Genomic DNA, 20,407 nt, shown 5'->3' on the forward strand with positions numbered 1-20,407 from the left:
CACACAGATCAGCACACACAGACACAGGCATAAGAAAATAAGTCACTGCATTTTTGGGAAGTAGCCACTAAATAAAATTATATTGATGATGCATAATGAATGAATGATATGTGAAAAAAGTCTAGTATAAAATGCATTTAAAAATATGGACCTCTAGCTATATATGTACATGGGAAAATATGGACAGATATACACCAAAAAGTTGACACATGCACTGTGGATTACAATTAATTTTCACTTTTTAAGGTCTTGCTTTATCCTCTGCAATTTTGAAGAAATAGAAAAAATAAACAACAAAGTCTGCCTCCCTCCCTCCCTCCCTTCCTCTCTTTCAGAAGCTGTTCACCTTGTTTATCCAGAGATAACTTTACCTTAGAAAAGAAACATATTAAATCTACATTCTTGCAAGTTCTCATTATCTCACTGGAAGGTAAGAAAGAAAATTCTAAGAAATAATTCCTCAAGCTTTTTTTTTTTTTTTCTTATTTATGTCTTAGGCTTTTACTTTATAATAACAGTCAATATAAAAGAAGGAAGTTCTAAGGGAATAAAAAAAAGTTTAAGGATGGCTGCCTTTCCATTAAAGGTTGCAAGGTCAATCTCATGATGACATTGGTCTCCACATTGATTGTGGGGTTTATCAGACTGATCTGGCTGGATGGGCAAGTGTCCCTTTCTCCCTCTCTGCTTTACACGCACACTTAATAGAAAAGGACAACCTTCCCTGAGAGAAGTGTACTGTTCTTTTTTTCAAGGGTAAAGGCAACATCTTTAATCAAAAAAGATTTACCATGCAAACTGATGAGGGAATGAATTTTTTTTTACCTGATTAAAAATAAAATCATTGTGTTAGTGTCTTAGTCCTTTAAATGTGGGAAGACTAATGAAAATTCGAAACATACATGTGCTTAATTAAAGCGATAAAAGTATGACACAATTTTTTGAAGATAAAAGTAATTTCTTGCTAGATAACACTGGGATTGTACCTTCTTAATTCCTAGCACAATAAATAGATCAAAATAAATGTTCAATAAATATCTGTTGAACTGAAAAGCCTACCTGAGTATATTAACTAGATAATTTGCATGTTGCCATGTGGTGGAAAATAAAAGCAAAGGGAAAAGTGTCTGACCATGGTACTAGTAGGAATAAAGCAGATTGCTAATTACTAAAAAGTAAAACCAGGCAATATGAAAAAAACATTTTTTTTGAGTTTTTACTTAGAAGTCTGATAGTTTATATTCACTAATGGATCCTTAAAAAGAGTACAAGTCTCACAGGTAAGAGTGACTGATCTCATATTAAAATGCTATTTTTTTCCTGCTAGTCACACCATGAAAATAAAATTAAATGGCATCAGAATTGATATTCAAATTATTTAACAACTGGAAGCACATGGGCACTTATCAATCAGAAAGGATGCCTGAGCAGTCAACCTGACACAGAATTCCAGCCCTGCATATTCATCTACGTGGTATGCACCACAGTAAAAAAACATCCCCAGCAAACACATATTCTTTTTTATTTTTAAGTTCCAGGGCACATGTGCAGGATATGCAGATTAGTTACACAGGTAAATGTATGCCACGGTGGTTTTGCTGTACCTATCAACCCATCACCTAGGTATTAAGCCCAGCATGCATGAGCTGTTTTTACCTAATGTTCTCCCTCTCCACAGCCCACCCCACAACAGGCCCCAGTGTGTCTTATTCCACTCCCTGTGCCCATGTGTTCTCACCGCTCAGCTCAAATACATATTTTTAATTTATTACATGCCATTTATGACTGGTCAATTTCAGAACCATTTAAAATTCTTCAGCAGCACACTTCTGACAGGTACAAATAATGTACACAGCTAACTAAAAGAGAATCTCTTGATGGCTGATACATTTTCTAACTGAATACTAGAAATCTGTCTCTGGAATACTGATTTTTGTTGTGAAATTACTCATTTACCTTCAGTGTTATGAAACAACAGCAGTATTGTTTCACTAGGGTGTGATCTTGGTCAAGGGATAACTCCTTCAGTATCTGGTTTGACCATTTTTATGAGGAGAAAGTTAACTTAGATTAAAAAATGACAGAAAGGTTCATTTTGCTTTTACCTCTGACTGATTGGTAGAGACCATCAGAGGTACTATATGAAGCACTCTGATGAAGATAAGGAGCATGCATCCGGTTAAGGAGAGAAATGATGAAGATAAGGAGCATGCATCCGGTTAAGGAGAGAAAGTGCTGTGAGTCATTAGTGATGTCTTCCACGGTCAAAGAATTGGAAAAAATACTGCATAATATGTCAAGTAGTTGCCATCCCGGATTCAATTGTCTCTAAAGTTCTTTCATGCTCTACAATTCTGTTTTCCCATTAAATACTGACTCAAAATGGTTATTTCACTTTTCAAAGTGCATAATTATACCACAGGAGTATTTTAGCCAATGGAAGATACTGGTACACTGCAAAGGCATCATACTATTCTATAGACAGCTCTGCAATACTCTTATTCAGTTATAGAATTTCATGGGGCATCACAAATTGCTTTGTAAACTTGAGGATGCATCACTGGCTATTGCTCTTGGTGGATAAACCACAAAGCCTGTGATTTATCTCAGTGGACACCATTAGCATTTCAATGTGGTAGGCCTTTCCCTACACTTAGAGGAAGATCATAACAAAATGTGGTCATTTCTGGCATTTTAAAAAGCAATTTCCAGCAGTTTGAATGCTCAAATATGTTATAAAATGGTTAAATAAAAGCAATATTTACAACTTCTATTAGTAGCTTCCACTATTTGAGCTATTTTCACTATCAAGTGAAAAACATGATCAATACTACATCACAAGAGAAGAAAAATCCACATATATGAATGAGTATATAATCCATTCACTGCTTTATGGATGCCCAGTTCTCTGGAGAGTGTTCCTGAGTGCAAGATGATGGCCCTGAGTGATGAGTTTTACATTTAGATGGCTGAGTGAGCTGAGAGACTTGTAATATCACAAGTAGTGGAGAGCTCCCTATTGGGTACGCATTGAAGGAAATTCCTGCAGTGTTCATTACTGTAAGCACATGAATTATTTTGTGTACATGAAATGTCACAGCTATCCATGTTTCACAAGGGATAAGTCAAACACAAATGTACACTATAGTTTTTGTCCAAGAATATACCTCACTGTTTATGGAAATAAACTACCCACAAAACCTGCTTTTCTATGTATCTAAATACGTGGAAAATTACTGAAAATACTCTGTGATTTATATTGCCAAACTCTTCCCCACCAAATATAACCTCATAATGTACTTCTAGGCCAAATAAATAAATACAAGTAACAAAACAATGTAACATCCTGATTTGCAGACAACATAATTCTAAGAACTTCTTCTTACCTATAAAATAAGATAGGAGTATTGCCAGGAGCACTGAGACCCCTACGGCACACAGTGCAGTACATTTCCAGCTACAGTACTTTGAAGACTTCTTGAATTTAAAAGCACTTCTTGATAGGGTGTTTCTAGGTAGTGGCCGAGTAGGCGGCGAATAAACAGAGCCAGATGCCATTGTGTATCCTGGGGTTGCAGTACTGAACAGCGGCGTTGTCCCTGTTCCTGTTTTGAATAGGAAATGCCTGTGGAAAAGGAGAATATCATTATAAGATACAAATATGTTACAATATGTGAGACAGAGACAGCGGTGCATTAGCTCTCCTGTCTGTCTCTTTTGCTCTCTCTCACATTTTTTTTTTTAAAGAATTTATCCTATATAATCTAAAAACTTGAAAATTAAGAAAATGTTTTAACCAAAGTACCTAACTTACAAAAGTGACTCTAATGAAAGAGACTGACTTTTAATGCATGTAGCAGAATTTATACATAAAAATGATCACTGTTCCTTCAAGTAGACATCTTGAGAGACTACAAAGATTTTCTAATCATACTATTTCCTGAACAAAACCATTTCGGAATGTCCCTTGATGAATTACCCTAACAGCATTTTCACGGTTAGCAAAAGAAACCCAGTCTTGTTGCTTTATAGTTACATGGGCATTTACTACTCATGAGACTATACACTCATACAAACATGAGTATGCATGATCACGCTGATCTTCTGCAGACTGATTTATTTTCTGCATGTCCACAGAAACACTGTCATCCTGGCCTGCTTCTTTGCTCATGAGTACTATAATACCAAGTTTGGCTACAGGCAGCTGGTCAGTTCTTAAATGACAGAAACTATTTTATTGTTAGCTTATGCCAAACATAATCAGGAGTGTGAACCTGCTGAGGGTAGGGAGAGGGAAGGAGTCTCGGAACACCTTCTAACACCAAACCTAAATCAATGAGGGGTCAGTGAAGCAGATTTTGGATCAAATATAGAAACATTCCCTAACAACTGAGCCATACAACAGGGAGCAAACTGCTTCTAAAAGTTGTATGCACTCTTCCTTGACGACATTTAAGCAGAAATTGCATGGTCACATGACAAGAGCACTGTAGAAGGAATTCTTCAAGAAAGATAACTAATTTTAAGATTCCTTTTAACACTGTAAGTCTCCAAATTTTAAAAAGCACCATGTGTTTCATGGTTTACATTTACTATTATGCTGTTAACTTACAGTATATTCAGTATGTGTCCCAACACTTATGATGATGTTCCTAACACATCTGATGAAGTCAACAGTTGTGTTAAGACCCCTGTACTTTCATATTCAGAAGGTACAAGCGTCTTTTTTTTTTTTTTAAGAGACGGGGTCTCGCTATGTTGCCCAGACTGGAGTACAGTGGCTATTCACAGGCACAGTACCACCACTGATCAGCACGGAAGTTTTGACCTGCTCTGCTTACGACCTGGGCCGGTTCACCCCTCCTTAGGCAACCTGGTGGTCCCCCGCTCCCAGGAGGTCACCAGATTGATGTCGAACTTAGTGTGGACACCCGATCGGCATAGCACGCTACAGCCCAGAACTCCTGGACTCAAGTGATCCTCCAGCCTCAGCCTCCCAAGTAGCTGCGACTACAGGCACGCGCCACTATGCCCAGCAGAGGTCTTTTAATATGGTACAGTCTTTATACAAGGTTATTTTAGATAATACATAGCTAAATACTTTTAATTTTAATACTCATGTACTTATTTTATTGTATATTAGAAAAATAGTGAATATATCAAACAAATTAAGGGGTTAACAGGACAGAACTGGGAAGGTAGACTGCCAAGGTTCAAATTCCACTTAACCACTTACTAGGTATGGTCCTTGGACGAGTTACTGAAACTCAGTTTTGGTTTCTTAATCCATAAAATGGGGATGCCAATGGTATCTACCTCACAGGCTATTATGAAACTTAAATGAGTTAATATTTAAAGTAAAGTGCTTGGAATGTACCAAGCATCATATCTGATTAGTAAAAAAGGATCACATGCATTATTTTATGTATATTATTGCTTAGAAAATGCTGAGTAGGTATTTAAAAGTTACAAAGAATCAATCTCCAGAAAAGTATTACGTGAAAAATAGTGAAGCTAGTCTACAGATATCATGAAAGTTGGCCTAATGGCTGGTCGTGGTAGCTCACACCTGTAATCCCAGCACTTTGGGAGGCTGAGGCAGGTGGATCATGAGGTCAGGAGTTCAAAACCAGCCTGGTCAAGATGGTGAAACCCCGCCTCTACTAAAAGTACAAAAATTATCTGGGCATGGTGGCAGGCACCTGTAATCCCAGCTACTCTGGAGGCTGAGGCAGAGAATTGCTTGAACCCGGAAGGTGGAGGTTGCAGTGAGTTGAGATCGCGCCACTGCATTCCAGCCTGGGCGACAGAGCAAGACTCTGTCTAAAAAAAAAAGAAAATGAAAGAAAGTTGGCCTAATACAGGTAGGTATAGCGGAAAGAATTCTGGATTAAAAATCAGATCTTGGTTTAAGTTTCTGGTCTATCATTTCCTAGTAAAGTGGTCCTAGGAAGCCTCAGTTTTTTTTTCTTGATCTATAAAAAAAAATGGCACTAAGGAGTTACTTATTTTAATAGGGTTGCAAACCAGCTAATGTATCTAAAAAATGCGTTGTCAACCACAAAATTAGAACAGATGCAAAGGATGAGTTGCCACTTGTACAAATTATACTAGTGACTGTATTATGAACCCATTTCCTCCTAATGAACTACTTTAAAAAACTAATTTGAAAGTTTATAGCCTGAATTAGGTTGGAGTTAGCATTAGTACCTCCTACTATATTCTTATTTAGCATGGTTACTAAGCACTGTGAAACTACACTGTCTGAGTTCAAATCCAGACTTCACCTATAAACAGCTGCATGATGTTGGGTAAGTTACTCAAGTTTTGTGTCCCGGTTTTATCATCTGTAAAAAGGGCATAATAACAGTTACCTACATTTTATAGGCATTTTCCAAGGATTAAATGAAGTAATAAAGTGTTTACGTTAGTATCTAGCACAAGGTAAGTGCTCAGTATTAGCTATTTATTATTTTGCTCAAAATCACATATCACAGTCTATATTCAAAAGACCAAAAAGTATAAGTTGAAGATTTTAAATGCCGATTCAAAATGTAACATCATCAAAACGAATGTGTACAAAATTAATTCCCTGGTTTACAAATTTGATACTGGCGATTCTACACATGGGCATGTGGTCTGGATGAGAAGACGGACTATGTCATTTAGATCAGGCATCAGCAAACTTTTGTTGTAAAGGACCATAGGGTAAATATTTGAGGCTTTTCCAGCGGTATCGTTGAACTCTGCCATTACTTTGTGAAAGTAGCCATAGACTATGCATACATGTTTAACTCTGGCTCTGTTCCAATAATACTTTTTTGTAGACATTGACATTTTAACTTTATAGAATTTTCCCATGTCATGAAATCTTCTTTCCTTTTCATGTTGTCAATTATTTAAAGATGTGAAAACCATTCTTTGCTCACAAGAAGTACAAAAACAAGTAACAGGGCTGGATCTGGCCTGTGAGGCATGTTGGCCCTAAACTAGATTCTCACTGTTTTCAGGATTATACATGAAGAGTGAGCAGGAGGCTCAGCAGCCTATTCCCTCAACACCACTCGAGAGGATTTAAAAAACAGCCCAAAGGATACAAAAGTATGCCTCCTAGAGAAGGTTTGACAGATCCATGTAATTGGACAGAGATCCTATTATTATCTTCTCGGCAATTCCACCCAAAAAACTCCTGGCAAACCCTGGAGTATGCATTTCACAGGGCCAAATGATCATCTCTGCCAAGTATGGGAGAAGAACTGACATTTCCTATGACTGTGGGACAATTTGCTTACTTTACTGCAGTGGCCCTCAACCTTTTTGGCACCAGGGACCGGTTTTGTGGAAGACAATATTTTCCTGGACCAGGAATAGGGTGGTTTTGGGGTGAAACTGTGTCACCTCAGATCATCAAGTATTAGATTCTCGTAAGGATCGCACAACCTAGATCCCTTGCATGCACAGTTCACAATGAGTTTGCACTTCTATGAGACTCTAATGCCACCACTGATGTGACAAGAGGCAGAGCTCAGGCAGTAATGCTCCCTCACCCCACTGCCACTCACCTCCTGCTGTGTGGTTCAGTTCCCAGCAGACCAAGGATCAGTACTGGTCCACGGTCCAGGGACTGGGGACCCCTGCCACAAGTGTGGGCTTTGGCATCAGCTCAGTTTTGGATGACTCCTCCTGGTATCACTGATGGACCTGAGCTAGATTGTCCATTCTGTTGGCTTCATTAGCAACAATGATAACTGCCATTTCCTGAGTACTTACTAAGCACTGTATTGTTATTTCATGACAATTTTCACCATGATGCGGTGAAGGATACAATGACTCTTTGTGTTTTCAGCCTTCATCCTCCAAGTCTCAGCTCAGATGTTACTAGCTGACCACCCAATCCAAAGCCCTGTTCCCTCTACTCTCCATAATATTACCATGTTTTCTTCAAAGTGCTTTCTACAACCAGTTATTTATTTGTGTGGTGAATCAAGTTTCTGAAGTACTACTGAAAGTATGTTTTTTCCTTCTTGACTTTTTCCCCTTTCTGTGTTTGCTCTGCCTCAATCCTCTCATTCTAGTTTTATTTCATGGCCTCCAGGAGAAATGAAATAAGATGGAAGAAGAAATAGTCTGCGTCTCTTACTGGTTTTCTAAAGCCCAGTCTGCTGAGTAAAAGAGAATAGACTGGGGTATAACCAGCATACTGGGGAGAAGAGTCATGTGAGGAAAGAAAGGGCTTCCCTCCAGATGGGAGAATGTCCAGGTTGGGAGCAGGTGGAGAACCTGAGGGGACCCAGTGACAGCAGAGGAGGAACAGGGCCCAGGGAGAGAAGCCTGCCTTCTGCTGTGTGGGTGGCGTCCTGGGGAAGTGGCAAGACTCCAGGGAAGTCTCAGGCTCTTTCTACTGCTTCCATGCTATGCTTGAGGGGACAGAAGCAGCAGAGAGAGCTACCTGGCAAAGCTGTGTGTACAGACACATGCGACACTCAGGTAGCGACAGGTATGCAGGTCCATGGCCAATGACGGAGGCCCTTACCTTAGTCTCTGGTCCCATGAAAACCCTCTGGGAGAAAGTAGAAATGGAGAGGCTTTGGGATATACCCAAAATAGTCAGAAAGAAACCGAATTTAGAAAATAAATATTCCCCTTAGACTACAAAAATATTTCATATTATTAAAGGCTAGCAAGCGAGAAAGAAGAATGGCTGAAGATGTACTGTGTCTCAGGGATGAAGGCCCTGCTCCTGGGCTCCCTGCGTGAGACCTGGAGAAGCAGAGACTACACGGTGTATCCAAAGGCCTGAGAGCTGAGGAAACCCTTGCCTTACTTCTCAGACAGAGAACAGAGGAGATAACAGGATCTCCAGGAGAAATAAACGCATGAAGCATCCAGGTGATGCAGTCAGGGAGCCTCACCGGGACTCCTGTGCCTGAGCATCATTTCTAAGAAGTATAATTTCTAAGTGCAAGAGTAGCATAGAGATGGCAGAGTGTGCCACTGGGCAAGCAGGGGCCTCACAGACAGGAACAAAGGTGACCCCGCAATATCATGAGGATTAGGAATAGACAAACAGCAAGAAAACCCGATGTCATAGTAGAGAAGAGTCTAACACCAGAAGCTCCCTGCTGTGCTCAGGGCATCACAGAAGAGCTAGGGAAGGGGAGGGAGGGACCCAAACTGCCTGAAGATTCTAGGAATGAGACTTAAAACATAAATATTTGTAAACGTTGCATTTCTAACATACTATACTGACGGACTGTGAACGATACACTCACTGCACAAATCTATCATTTGTCTTCTCCCATTAGAATGTAAACTCTATGGCCTGGTGCAGCACTTTGGGAGGCCGAGGTGGGCCGACCATGAAGTCAGGAGTTCGAGACCAGCCTGGTCAACATGGTGAAACCTGTCTCTACTAAAAATACAAAAAATTAGCCAGGCATGGTGGTATGAGCCTATAATCCCTACTACTCTGGAGGCTGAGGCAGGAGAAGTGCTTGAACCCAGGAGGCAGAGGCTGTGGTGAGAGATCCCGCTGCTGCACTCCAGTCTGGGTGACAGAGCAAGACTCCATCTCAAAAACACAAACAAAGAGAGAAGTCCTATTCACCTTTGTATTAACAAGACTTAAAAAGTTCTTGGCATATTACAGGTGTTCAATAAATATGTGTTAAGTAAGTAAAATGGTGAGTATTATGCAGATGAGGAAAAGTGAGCCTCAAGAAGCCACAGCTAATAAAAGAATGAAATCATAAAATATATAAAATAGAAATAAATAAGGTTGGAAATCATAAAAACCAAAAAGTATGCCTGGAATATGTGTTTTAGCTTTATTCAAAGTACACTATTTCTCTATTGGAGACAGGATTTGAATTTGGGCCCATGGGACTCCGAAGATTATTCAACACTAAAAACATGTGAATATCTACTATGTGAGGGACAATAAATTTGACAAGATACTGATTTCAAATCAGATATCTCTGTTTAAATTTCCAAAATTTGAGACATCACTAGATCATGAGATCACCAATCTTGGCAATGGCTTGAGTTGCTATGAAATTATTATTATTCTTTTTCTTTTTTTTTTTTTGAGATGGAGCTTCGCTCTTGTCGTCCAGGCTGGAGTGCAGCGGCGTGATCTCGGCTCACTGCAACCTCCGCCTCCTGGGTTCAAGCAATTCTCCAGCCTCAGCCTCCCAAGTAGCTGCGATTACAGGCATGTGCCACCATGCCCAGCTAATTTTTGTATTTTTAGTAGAGACGGGGTTTCACTATGTTGGCCAGGCTGGTCTCGAACTCCTGACTTAGGTGATCCGCCTGCCTCAGACTCCCAAAGTGCTAGGATTACAGGCGTGAGCCACCACACCCAGCCAAAATTATTATTTTTCTTAGAGGAAAATGTAACTTTGAGATATTGTTCAAAACAAAAATATCATATTCTAAAATTACATCTTTGTGATTGTATATTTTTTGTTCTAAAATTACTCCAGCTGCTCAGGCTGGAGCACAGTGGTGTGAAGACAGCTCACTGCAGTCTCGATCTCCCAGCACCCAGTAATCCTCCTACCTCAGCCTCCTGAGTAGCTTGGACTACAGCCTGTGCACCACCACATCTGGCTAATATTTTAATTTTTTTGTAGAGATGGGGATCTCCCTTTGTTGTCCAGGCTGATCTCAATCTCCCAGCCTCAAGCAATCTTCTTGCCTTGGCCTCCCAAAGTTCTGGGATTACAGGCATGAGCCACCATGCCTGGTCAGCCACTGACTTTAAATCTCAGAGTACCCTCCTCTGTACTCGCATTAGTCACAGAGGAGAGGTACTTTTCAGATTTAAATCTGATTGTGTATATCAGATTGGGGCCTTGGTGATGTATGTACATAATAAATACAGAAATGTTATAAAATATGGGAAGAGAAGCCAAATCACCTTTGCACTATATTTTAAAACAATGAGGCAGGAGGATTGCTTGAGCCCAGGAGTTCAAGACCAGCCTGGGCAATACAGTGAGACCTTAGCTCTACTAAATTTTTTTTTTTTTTTTCACAAATTAGCCTAACATGGTGCCATGCACCTGTAGCCCCAGCTACTCAGGAAGCTGAGGCAGGAGGAATGCTTGAGCCCAGAAGTTTGAGGCCATGGTGAGCCAGGCAACAGGACAAGTCCCCGTTTCAAAAATCAACCAATCAGTCAAAAAATAAAATCACTGGTCTTCAATATTTTCAGATTACATTCTAGTATGTAAGTAAAGAATTAGAAAAGATTGTTTAAATTGATGTATTTTGAAACTACTTACAAACAAACAGTGTCATGTGCAGACTGATTCTTTCAGGTAAAATCAGGCCTCAAAATAGATATGTGAATATATACTTGTAAAAATCTCTTACACATTACTATGGTCTATGTCAGCATATTTTCTATAGCAGACGAATATGTGGTTTTGGATTTGGAGAACTCTGTTAGTTTTGGGATTCAGAAAGGATACCTTCTTTCCAAGGGCAACAATGGCTCTTTCATTGCACTATATCAAACACTGCCAAAGTGTATATTGTGATTAACGTATCTTTAAGCCCAGGACTTCTTTTTACCCGTTCTCAAGGTCCAACACAATGGTTACTTTATGTTTAGAACTCTACAAATATTTAACGAAGGAACGGAATACTGAAATTCAGCTATATGAAGAGTACACAGTGAATTTCCGCACAAGAAAATTATCATCAACTAATTCTCTATAAAGCACACATTTTTGTGTGTCATTAGTGTCTTCCCATCCTGTGACTCTGCCAAGTCATACAGCTTTGGGAATATGCTTCTCACATATAAAAAATTCTGCAAAAATTACTATCAAAAACATATGGTTTTGACCTGGCATCCACATGAGGTTTGTAGAATAAAGGCAGAAATTTTCTTTACTTCTCAGACCATATTTGGGAATGAAAAAAAAGTGAACCTGTGAGAATATTCCCCGTTGTATTCAGCAATAAAGCAGCAGCGGCAGCGGCTTCTTTTTAACACAGAGCACACCTTTTGTTCTGATGTTTCTAATGATGCCCTGCACGGAGCCTGCCTCCAGTTCCTCAGCTATTTGTGCCACTGTTTTCACTCCGATGATGAGCTAGAGAGACACACTTGAAGAGAGACTATCAGAGACTGAGATGAGGAAAATCAATTTCAAAGCCCAACAGACAGCTGGTGCAGAAGGTCACTGAACACTAACAGTTGCTTTGTGGCTCTGGAATCTTCAGGGGGATTCTATTTAACAACAGCAAGAAGACAAGGGTGAAACTGCATTGCATCATCATTGTAATGCTATGGAGGAGCTAACACATAAATGGGAAGGATGACTCTATGTTGAGCACAATTAACAGTTGTTCTTACGTCTTTCTTAAGTTGAAAGATTTGTTTCATTGTTGATCTGGGTTCAGAGTAACCTTTTCATGTTAGTGTCTACCTCATATCAAGCTTCTATTTTTAACCCATTCCATGATGTATACCTCTATAGGTCATAGTGCAAATTTAAAATTAGTAAAGACGTGGACCAACTTTCCTCATCTTTTTTGCTGTACCCATCCCTGCCTTCTAGGTCACTGTTTAGTAACTCTGCCCTTTAAGTCTCTCTACCTGCCAGACTTTGGGTAATTTTTAATGACTCTTCTTTCCTGCTCCCTAACCCCTACCCTCATAGTCCACCTGTCAGGGGATCCTGCAGTCTTTCCTTTATAGCCTTTCTTTCTTTTTCTTTTTTGCTGAGTAGAGAAGTTCTGTGTTCTTATACCTCAATTTCTTTTAATCTGCTTAGCAGAGGCAAAGAAGAGGCAAAAATAACATTTCATTTCAAATTTTCTTTTACCTTCAAATGAAACCTCATGTTTTAAATTCTGGACCTGCGCAGTATACCAAATTACCTCTATCTGTCCAGTTCAAACTTCTGTCTCCTATCTCAGGCCACTTACAATGGCTTCTTATAATCTGTTTTGCTTTTTTTTTTTTTTAATCCCATCTCTTAGCAGGCATGCTTTATTCCTTAGTAGCTATTCACTTTTGATTGATTTTTGTCTTTCAAAATAATAACTGTAAAAGTTACCATCATAAGATGTTTAGTGTCAAGATAATCACATTATCAAGGAAATTTAAATGTGCTTTTCTATATCATATGTAATATTAATATATCAAAGCTCATTTTAGAAGATGCTAACAAAATTAAATAAGTTGTAATACAAAATTAAATTGTAAGCTTATAGGAGTCACTAGGAAAAAATGTGTTAATACTAGTTTTTTGTTCAGGGGATTAATATAATCATTTTATCTCTAATATCAAGAATACAGTTTAATATTTTGGAAATTATACAGACCCAATTGAAAAGCATCCCTGGAAAATGTGTTACAGCATTATTCAAAGTGGTTTGAGTCATTTCCTCAATGGGAGATTAGAATAGAAAATAAAAATCAAAAAGAAAGTGTGTAACTACTGAATGAAATAAATTCTGATTAACTCCTAAGTGGTTATCTTCATAGAAAATAGTATGTTTTCTTCAGTGTTTTATATAGTGTTAAAAACATTTTTAGAGATTAACAAGCAAAGCAAATAATTAGAACAAAGAGAGTGGAGTAGTTAGTGCTCAGTGTCTGCCCCTGAGGCACTGTTGAAACTTTTATTAGTGACATGCAGACATCTGGAAAAATACTTGTGCTGTAGAATAACATCTATTATAGCGTAAAGGGAGAAAGGCACTACTGCCTAGGAAATGTTGAAGGTTTCTTCCTCTTATATTCTTTCTTGGGCAAAGAGAGTCATTTGCATTAAACTAAATATGACCTGATTAAATGTCTTAATGTCCTGCTTTCTACTGACATATGTAGGTAAATCAATACCAAGTAATCTAGAATATAAATTGCTTTCTTCAAATTAGATGTTTTGATTTCAAAGACAATGTGTCAATAAGAAAGACTGGCTATGTTTGGCCAAATTTACACTTTTCAGTACCCAAAGTTCTCACTTAAGAGCTGAGGAAATTTTAAGGTGTAGGTTCCTCTTCCTTCTGGCAAAATATAACTTTCTGGATTTAAGAGGCTTATTAAAGGGTTCACAAGATTTCCTCAACATCAAACGACTTTTCCAAAATGACATTTTCAGATCTAAAGCAAATGAACCCTACACTTGTGGATTAAATTTACCTGGAAATATATGAGGGCTAAAATTAACTACTGAGTTCAAAATAGTTTTAGTCATTTGATGACACCAAGACAATAGACCGTTCGTGTGGGCTCAAGTTCATTTTAAGATAAGATGCTTTAAAAGTACTGTTAAAATAATATAACACTTACATGTTATTGTGTGTTACCTTCCATATTGCCTATTACCACTCATTTAATTACTTGTGGTCTCTAAGTGGGCATTTATTTATTAAAAATTACAGAAAGTCAGCCCAAAATATCTGTTAATATGTATTTGAAACAAATAATGTATCTGAAAGATGATATTAACTATTACTCATGCATTTTGAATGCTTAAAACCTGTTTTTATGATAATATTTAGGATTTTCACTATCAAATTCTGAATTTTAAGTTCTAAAGCCAACTGGATTATCTGTTAAATGTATATTTAGCAACGTGTTCAAAACTAATTAAAAGGCTGAAAAAATAGTTTATTTAAACAATGTGCTTTAGAGAACGATGAAAGGAAGAGGAAATTTCTGGCAGCTATTAAACAGAAAACTACAGAAAGCAAGCCCTTATAGAAAATTACCCATTCTTATTCAAGGTTGGGTTCCTGTTTGATTTCCTTACATTCTGGCAACTGATTCTTAATAGACATCCAGAGATATCTAGCACAATTACTCACTCTGCTCAAATGCCTATTTGGAAATAATTCTCCATCAGCCAAGGTTGCTGGCCCTCAGAAGCTCTGTATGATTCCTGAACTAAAAGACTGCAGAGGCTGCTGGGAATTTTCCGGGAGAAGCCCACCCACACGAGCATCTGCAGAAGCTTGCAAAAGGTATTCTGCAGTTACATATCTTTTACATGAACACAGTTCTACCAGACTGATATGGAAGCGCAGGTTTTGGTAGGGCTTGTGAAGTACTGTGGTAAAGGGTTAGAACACCATGAGCAGAGATGCAACTAAGAGACCATTCCATACATTAAAGTGGTGGGTTTCAAACTTTAGCTTATATCACAGTAACCTGGGGGGTTTGTTAAAACAGTAGGTCTGGAGTGAAACCTCAGCAACTGATGGTGCTACTCCAGGAACCACACTCCGAGAACCACTGCAGTAAGGTATTAGCATATTAGTTTCTTAGCTTAAGTTTAACTTCAAGTCTTTCATCAAGATTGCATAATGAATCAGAAAATCAAGACTCCTGCTTAGAAAGTCACTGCTGGTAGCTTACTTTGAGTCGTCAATTTAGAACAAATAAATTATACAAGGCTCAATCCATTGGATCTCAGAGTCAAACAGCTTAAACATTTTTCATTGCTTTATGTCATCTCACTCTTTTTTACTTTCAACATCCCCCTTTTTTTAATTTTTCCCTTTCAATTTCACCTGTTAGTTAAGTTTTCCCTAATCAGTTCCCTCATCCTTTCTAATGTCATTGCCACTTCTAAGTATCTACCATGTTTATTGGCCTTTACTTCATCTCCAAATGAGATACCAGCATCTATTCCCTATTGCGTCTTCTTTATGTTCTATAGTACCTACATTTCCATTTGCTTTAAAACCACTCATCAGCACTCATCTTATCTCACAAGTACCTTGGTTAAGGGGTTCTCTTTCCTTTTCTCTTGGAACTCAATACTTGGATTTCTGAGCCACATATAAGTCTAGTTGATAATTTACCTTGGGCATTTACAACTTCCCAAATGTTTCACTGATTTCTTCATAAAGAGAGTAGTATTTCTCTACTAACCTTTCTTGCTGGGGTGGTTTTTATAAATTCTTTATTCCTCTAAAAACCTTGTTTCAATTTATTACCTGTATCAAAATTTCTACTAAAAAAAGAGCTACTTCTAATCATTCTCTTTACCTACTACCAGAGATTCTTCTGAAAAACTCAATTCTAAATATTTAAATGTAATGTGTAAATGTACACACACACACACACTCACAAATATAATCTCTTTTCACTTTACGTATCTGCTATTTTGAGAAGAAAAAGAAATACATATTTTTTTTTTTCTGCGAAACATGCCTTTTCCCTAACTCTTCTTTTTTGAAACTGCTGAGGACAAATTAGTGACAATTAAGATGACACTCCCAGTGCTGGCTGCAGTGGACACCCCGCCATACTCTCAACAAAGGCTGCAGCAAGGAGAGCTTCGGATCTACGAAATAACATAAAGAAACTGAATTCTTACTGAGGTTCTGAGGGAGCAAAAAAACCAGTGTAATTGAAAAAATACTCCACATTGAATTCTTATTGTTATAAAGAGAAAGTGTTTTCTTTCAACCTTTAGAAGTAATTTTAAAACATGCTTTTGAGAGTGTGTGCAGGAGAACTTAAAGAGTAATTAACTGGTATAAGGAAAGTAGAAAGTATTAGGAGGATTAGTTTTTCAATTAACTTTTTCAGTGACCACTGGCAGTAGCGTTACACTTTACAAAAAAGCTATAACTAAGAATAAAAATGAGCAAATGGGATCCAAAAAATAAAAAGGCTTATTTCAAGGCTTGATTAAAAAGATGACGCACCTAAGAAATAATAATAAAACATATTAAGTTGGTAATAAACTAAAATCCATTATTTTTTTTTTTTTTATTTTTTTTATTTTTTTTATTTTTTTTTTTTTTTGAGACGGAGTTTCGCTCTTGATACCCAGGCTGGAGTGCAATGGCGCGATCTCGGCTCACCGCAACCTCCGCCTCCTGGGTTCAGGCAATTCTCCTGCCTCAGCCTCCTGAGTAGCTGGGATTACAGGCACGCGCCACCGTGCCCAGCTAATTTTTTGTATTAGTAGAGACGGGGTTTCACCATGTCGACCAGGATGGTCTCGATCTCTTGACCTCGTGATCCACCCGCCTCGGCCTCCCAAAGTGCTGGGATTACAGGCTTGAGCCACCGCGCCCGGCCTCATTATTTTTCTTTGTATTCTGACCATTGGATTTCTGCTAATTTTTAAAAAGGATGGTCTAGGAAAGGCACACGAGTGCATGTGCGTGTGTAAATTTCCTAAAAATTGGTCTTTTTTTCAAAATGACTTTTTCTTATATGAAAGTATTAATACCTTTATATTAGAAAATATAAGTAATATATGTTATACATATTATATATTACCTATATTACATTATTAACAAAGGTAATATACAATAATAAAGGTAATAACACCTTTATATTGGATACATTATATTAAATACTATAAATTTAATGATAAATGTTTTATAGAAAGTAATATACTATGAATATCATGTAATTATAAAAATAAAATATTTTAGATTCCTACCAAAGTGCCTCTTCTATTATTATCAAAAATTAATTCTGGTATTCATTTTAAAAATAAACACTTTTTTTAAGAAAATAAGCAATCAACATTACAACGTAAACTATGTATTTGGTTGTGAAAACAAAAGAACGAATATGTAATGATTCTAGCTGCGGCACAGTGAGTTAGTGAGACTGATGAACTACCTCTTCATGCTGATAGCATGTTGTGGTCTCAAACCTATCACACTTTTGAACTGATGTGCTATTATCTTTGGAAAACTTTCACACAAGGAGGTGATCCCTGCAAGACAAATGTCTTAAATGCAAAGCTTATAAACAAGATACATTTCACTGCTGCTACCTGAATTAATATGAGCTATTAGTAATTGCACAAAATATGCTTTCAGACAAAAACTGGTTTTACTATTTGACAAAAAAATGTGCAATATGAATATATTAGTAATTACACATTTTAACAATTACCTTTGTATCCATTTATAATTATAATGAATATGACAACATGTTCATGGTAAGTATAGCATTATGTATGTTAACCAAGCTCTGAAAATTGGGAGCTAAAATTCCAGAGAGTGTTAAGAAGATTGGGAGAAATATATTTTTGTGAGTTCTTTACTATCTTTCACACTTACTCTCGTAGTCTTAAGTAAATGGGGCAGTTACATAAAATTTAAGTATAACCATAGCTATATAAAATGTACAGGGCTACAATATGAAGCAAAATATTTCTATTATGATTTATTTTAACCTTAGACATGTCTACAACCAAGTACTAAATCATGTTATAGGTTTTGTTTGGGAATGTTAAGAACTGAACAGCAGGACTAAATATACGAAATTTTTTTTTAGCCATTATTAAGACTAAAATAGCTTAACAGTCTTTGTTTATATTTTGGTTACTCTAATGAAATATCCATAGCATCGAGTGTACGAATCTGTATTATATTCTTACATGTTTTAATATATCAATTACACCTATTGTTGGCAGTTATTAGATACTAAATATATTAAAATTAAGATAGAAATGAAAAAGACCATGTTAAAATTCCTATGTGCTATTTGGATAAGACTTCATCTATTTAATTATTAATTCGATTAATTATTGATGGCCATCTACACTTAAAATTGTTCCCTAAAGTTCTTTCTATAAATACGAGAAACGAAGTGTAAGCTAGATAAGAGAAGAATTTCGGGTGCAGATGTCAGTTTATGAAGAATAATTCAGGTGCAGATGTAAGTTTTTGAAGAATAAAAGAATTTCCGGTGGTAAGAGTTGTTAAAGGCATTCTAGTAAGTCACTAATCTGATGTGTATGTGACAGTGAAGAAGAAATGGATGACAAAACAAAACAAGACAGAAAACAATCAGTTCAAAGAGAGAAAGGGCTTCAAATTTTTTACATCTATTTACCATGTGCCAAGAAAATATTATCAAACTTTAACTTCACAAAATTCCCACTCTGTGTGTGTGTGTGTGTGTGTGTGTGTGTCTGCATGTATGTATTATAAAATCTGCTTTTGAAGAAGAGGAAACTGAGACTTACTGAATTTGTCAAATGTCAGAAGGCGCAGGCAAAGCCAGGTCTTTCTGGCCCCCAAATATTTATGTAGTCTCTATATCAGGTATGCGTCTTAACTCATATGCAAAACAAATTAGTGAGATAAGAAGGTATTCAAACTTCTATTTAGTTACATATCAAACTTGCATTTATCTCCTGTCTAAAAATAAGAAAGATATTCAGCTTTTATAATATTTTATGCATAGAAGATAGTGAAACCTACACTACTCTGTCTGTTGGAAGGGTCTCTAATGCCTGAGGATCCCGAGAGAAGATGAGGAGTTGACAGTGATGCTGCCACCTTTTACTTTCTGCTAAAACTCGTGTGTGTTTAAGTAAATACAATATTCTGCACAGTGTTTCGGGATGAGTTGTGGTGTGATCTTGATTTTTTTTTTTTGAGACCAAGTCTCACTCTGTTGCCCAGGCTGTAGTGCAGTGGGGTGATCTTGGCTCACTGCAACCTCTGTCTCACAGGTTCAAGTGATTCCCCTGTCTCAGCCTCCTGAGTAGCTGGGATTACAGGTGTCTGCCACCACGCCTGGCTAATTTTTTGTATTTTTAGTAGAGATGGGGTTTCAACGTGTTGGCCAGGCTGGTCTCGAACTCCTGACCTCAGGTGATCTGCCCAACTTGGCCTCCCAAAATGCTGGGAATACAGGCATAAGCCACTGTGCCCGGTCTAAAAATCTTTTTTAATCACATAAAGGTTAACAAGATATCTCACAGCAAAGTACCCAAAGTGTTATAAACCTTAAAAATAAATTAAATATACAAAAAAGGAGAAGAGTTCAATTTTGCTGACCTGTCTATGATGACAAGTGGCTGTCAGAAGTATCTTACCAAGAATATATTTTTGAAAGAAATTAATAATCTGTCCCTCCAAGTAGAGGAAGTATTCAAGAATGATAAAGACAGTACAGCTTCTCTAAAGAAATTCTTAGTCCTGAGAGAATACTTTTCCATTTGGAAATAGTCCCATCAATATATGACTTTGCTGTAAAATAAATGTATGCCATCTATAGCAATGTTTTATTTTCTAAACTGCTTAAAAGTCTGCTAACTCATATTTTACTGGGTTTTGTTCTTATTTACTTAAAATGTGAAAATGTAATAGCTTTTGATTAGTTTGCCAGACGATCAGAATAGACATCAGAGAAATTATCCAAATTTCAACACAAATGTTTATATAATTGTTAGGACTGAAAAGTATTTATGGTATGATTAATATTTAATGAATAAAGTTCACATATTTAACAACTGTAAATTTATATGTAATAATTAAATACATCATTAAATGAACAATAATTAATAAGTGGAAATAAAATAAAATTCTGTAAAATTGTTTATTTTAGTTCATCCTTTCAATTTTTAATCTGTGTATCATAAGGGCACAAGATTAGTACATTGCT

At 37.2% G+C, this 20,407-nt stretch overlaps 1 protein-coding gene across 6 annotated transcripts in view; it reads right to left on the reverse strand.

The window, feature by feature from the left end:
• TENM3 (teneurin transmembrane protein 3) overlaps positions 1-20,407 on the reverse strand; it is a 1,556,403-nt gene that overhangs the window by 162,469 nt on the left and 1,373,527 nt on the right. For all 6 annotated transcript variants that reach the window (XM_064369979.1, XM_064369982.1, XM_064369985.1 and 3 more), the window contains one exon: positions 3,387-3,625. In XM_064369979.1, the coding sequence (XP_064226049.1) occupies positions 3,387-3,625 (239 nt within the window). The remainder of the gene's footprint in view (positions 1-3,386; positions 3,626-20,407) is intronic.

This window comes from Aotus nancymaae, unplaced genomic scaffold, assembly GCF_030222135.1.
Source record: "Aotus nancymaae isolate 86718 unplaced genomic scaffold, 86718_ANA_hifiasm-v0.15.2.pri h1tg000006l, whole genome shotgun sequence".
Lineage (NCBI taxonomy): Eukaryota > Metazoa > Chordata > Mammalia > Primates > Aotidae > Aotus > Aotus nancymaae.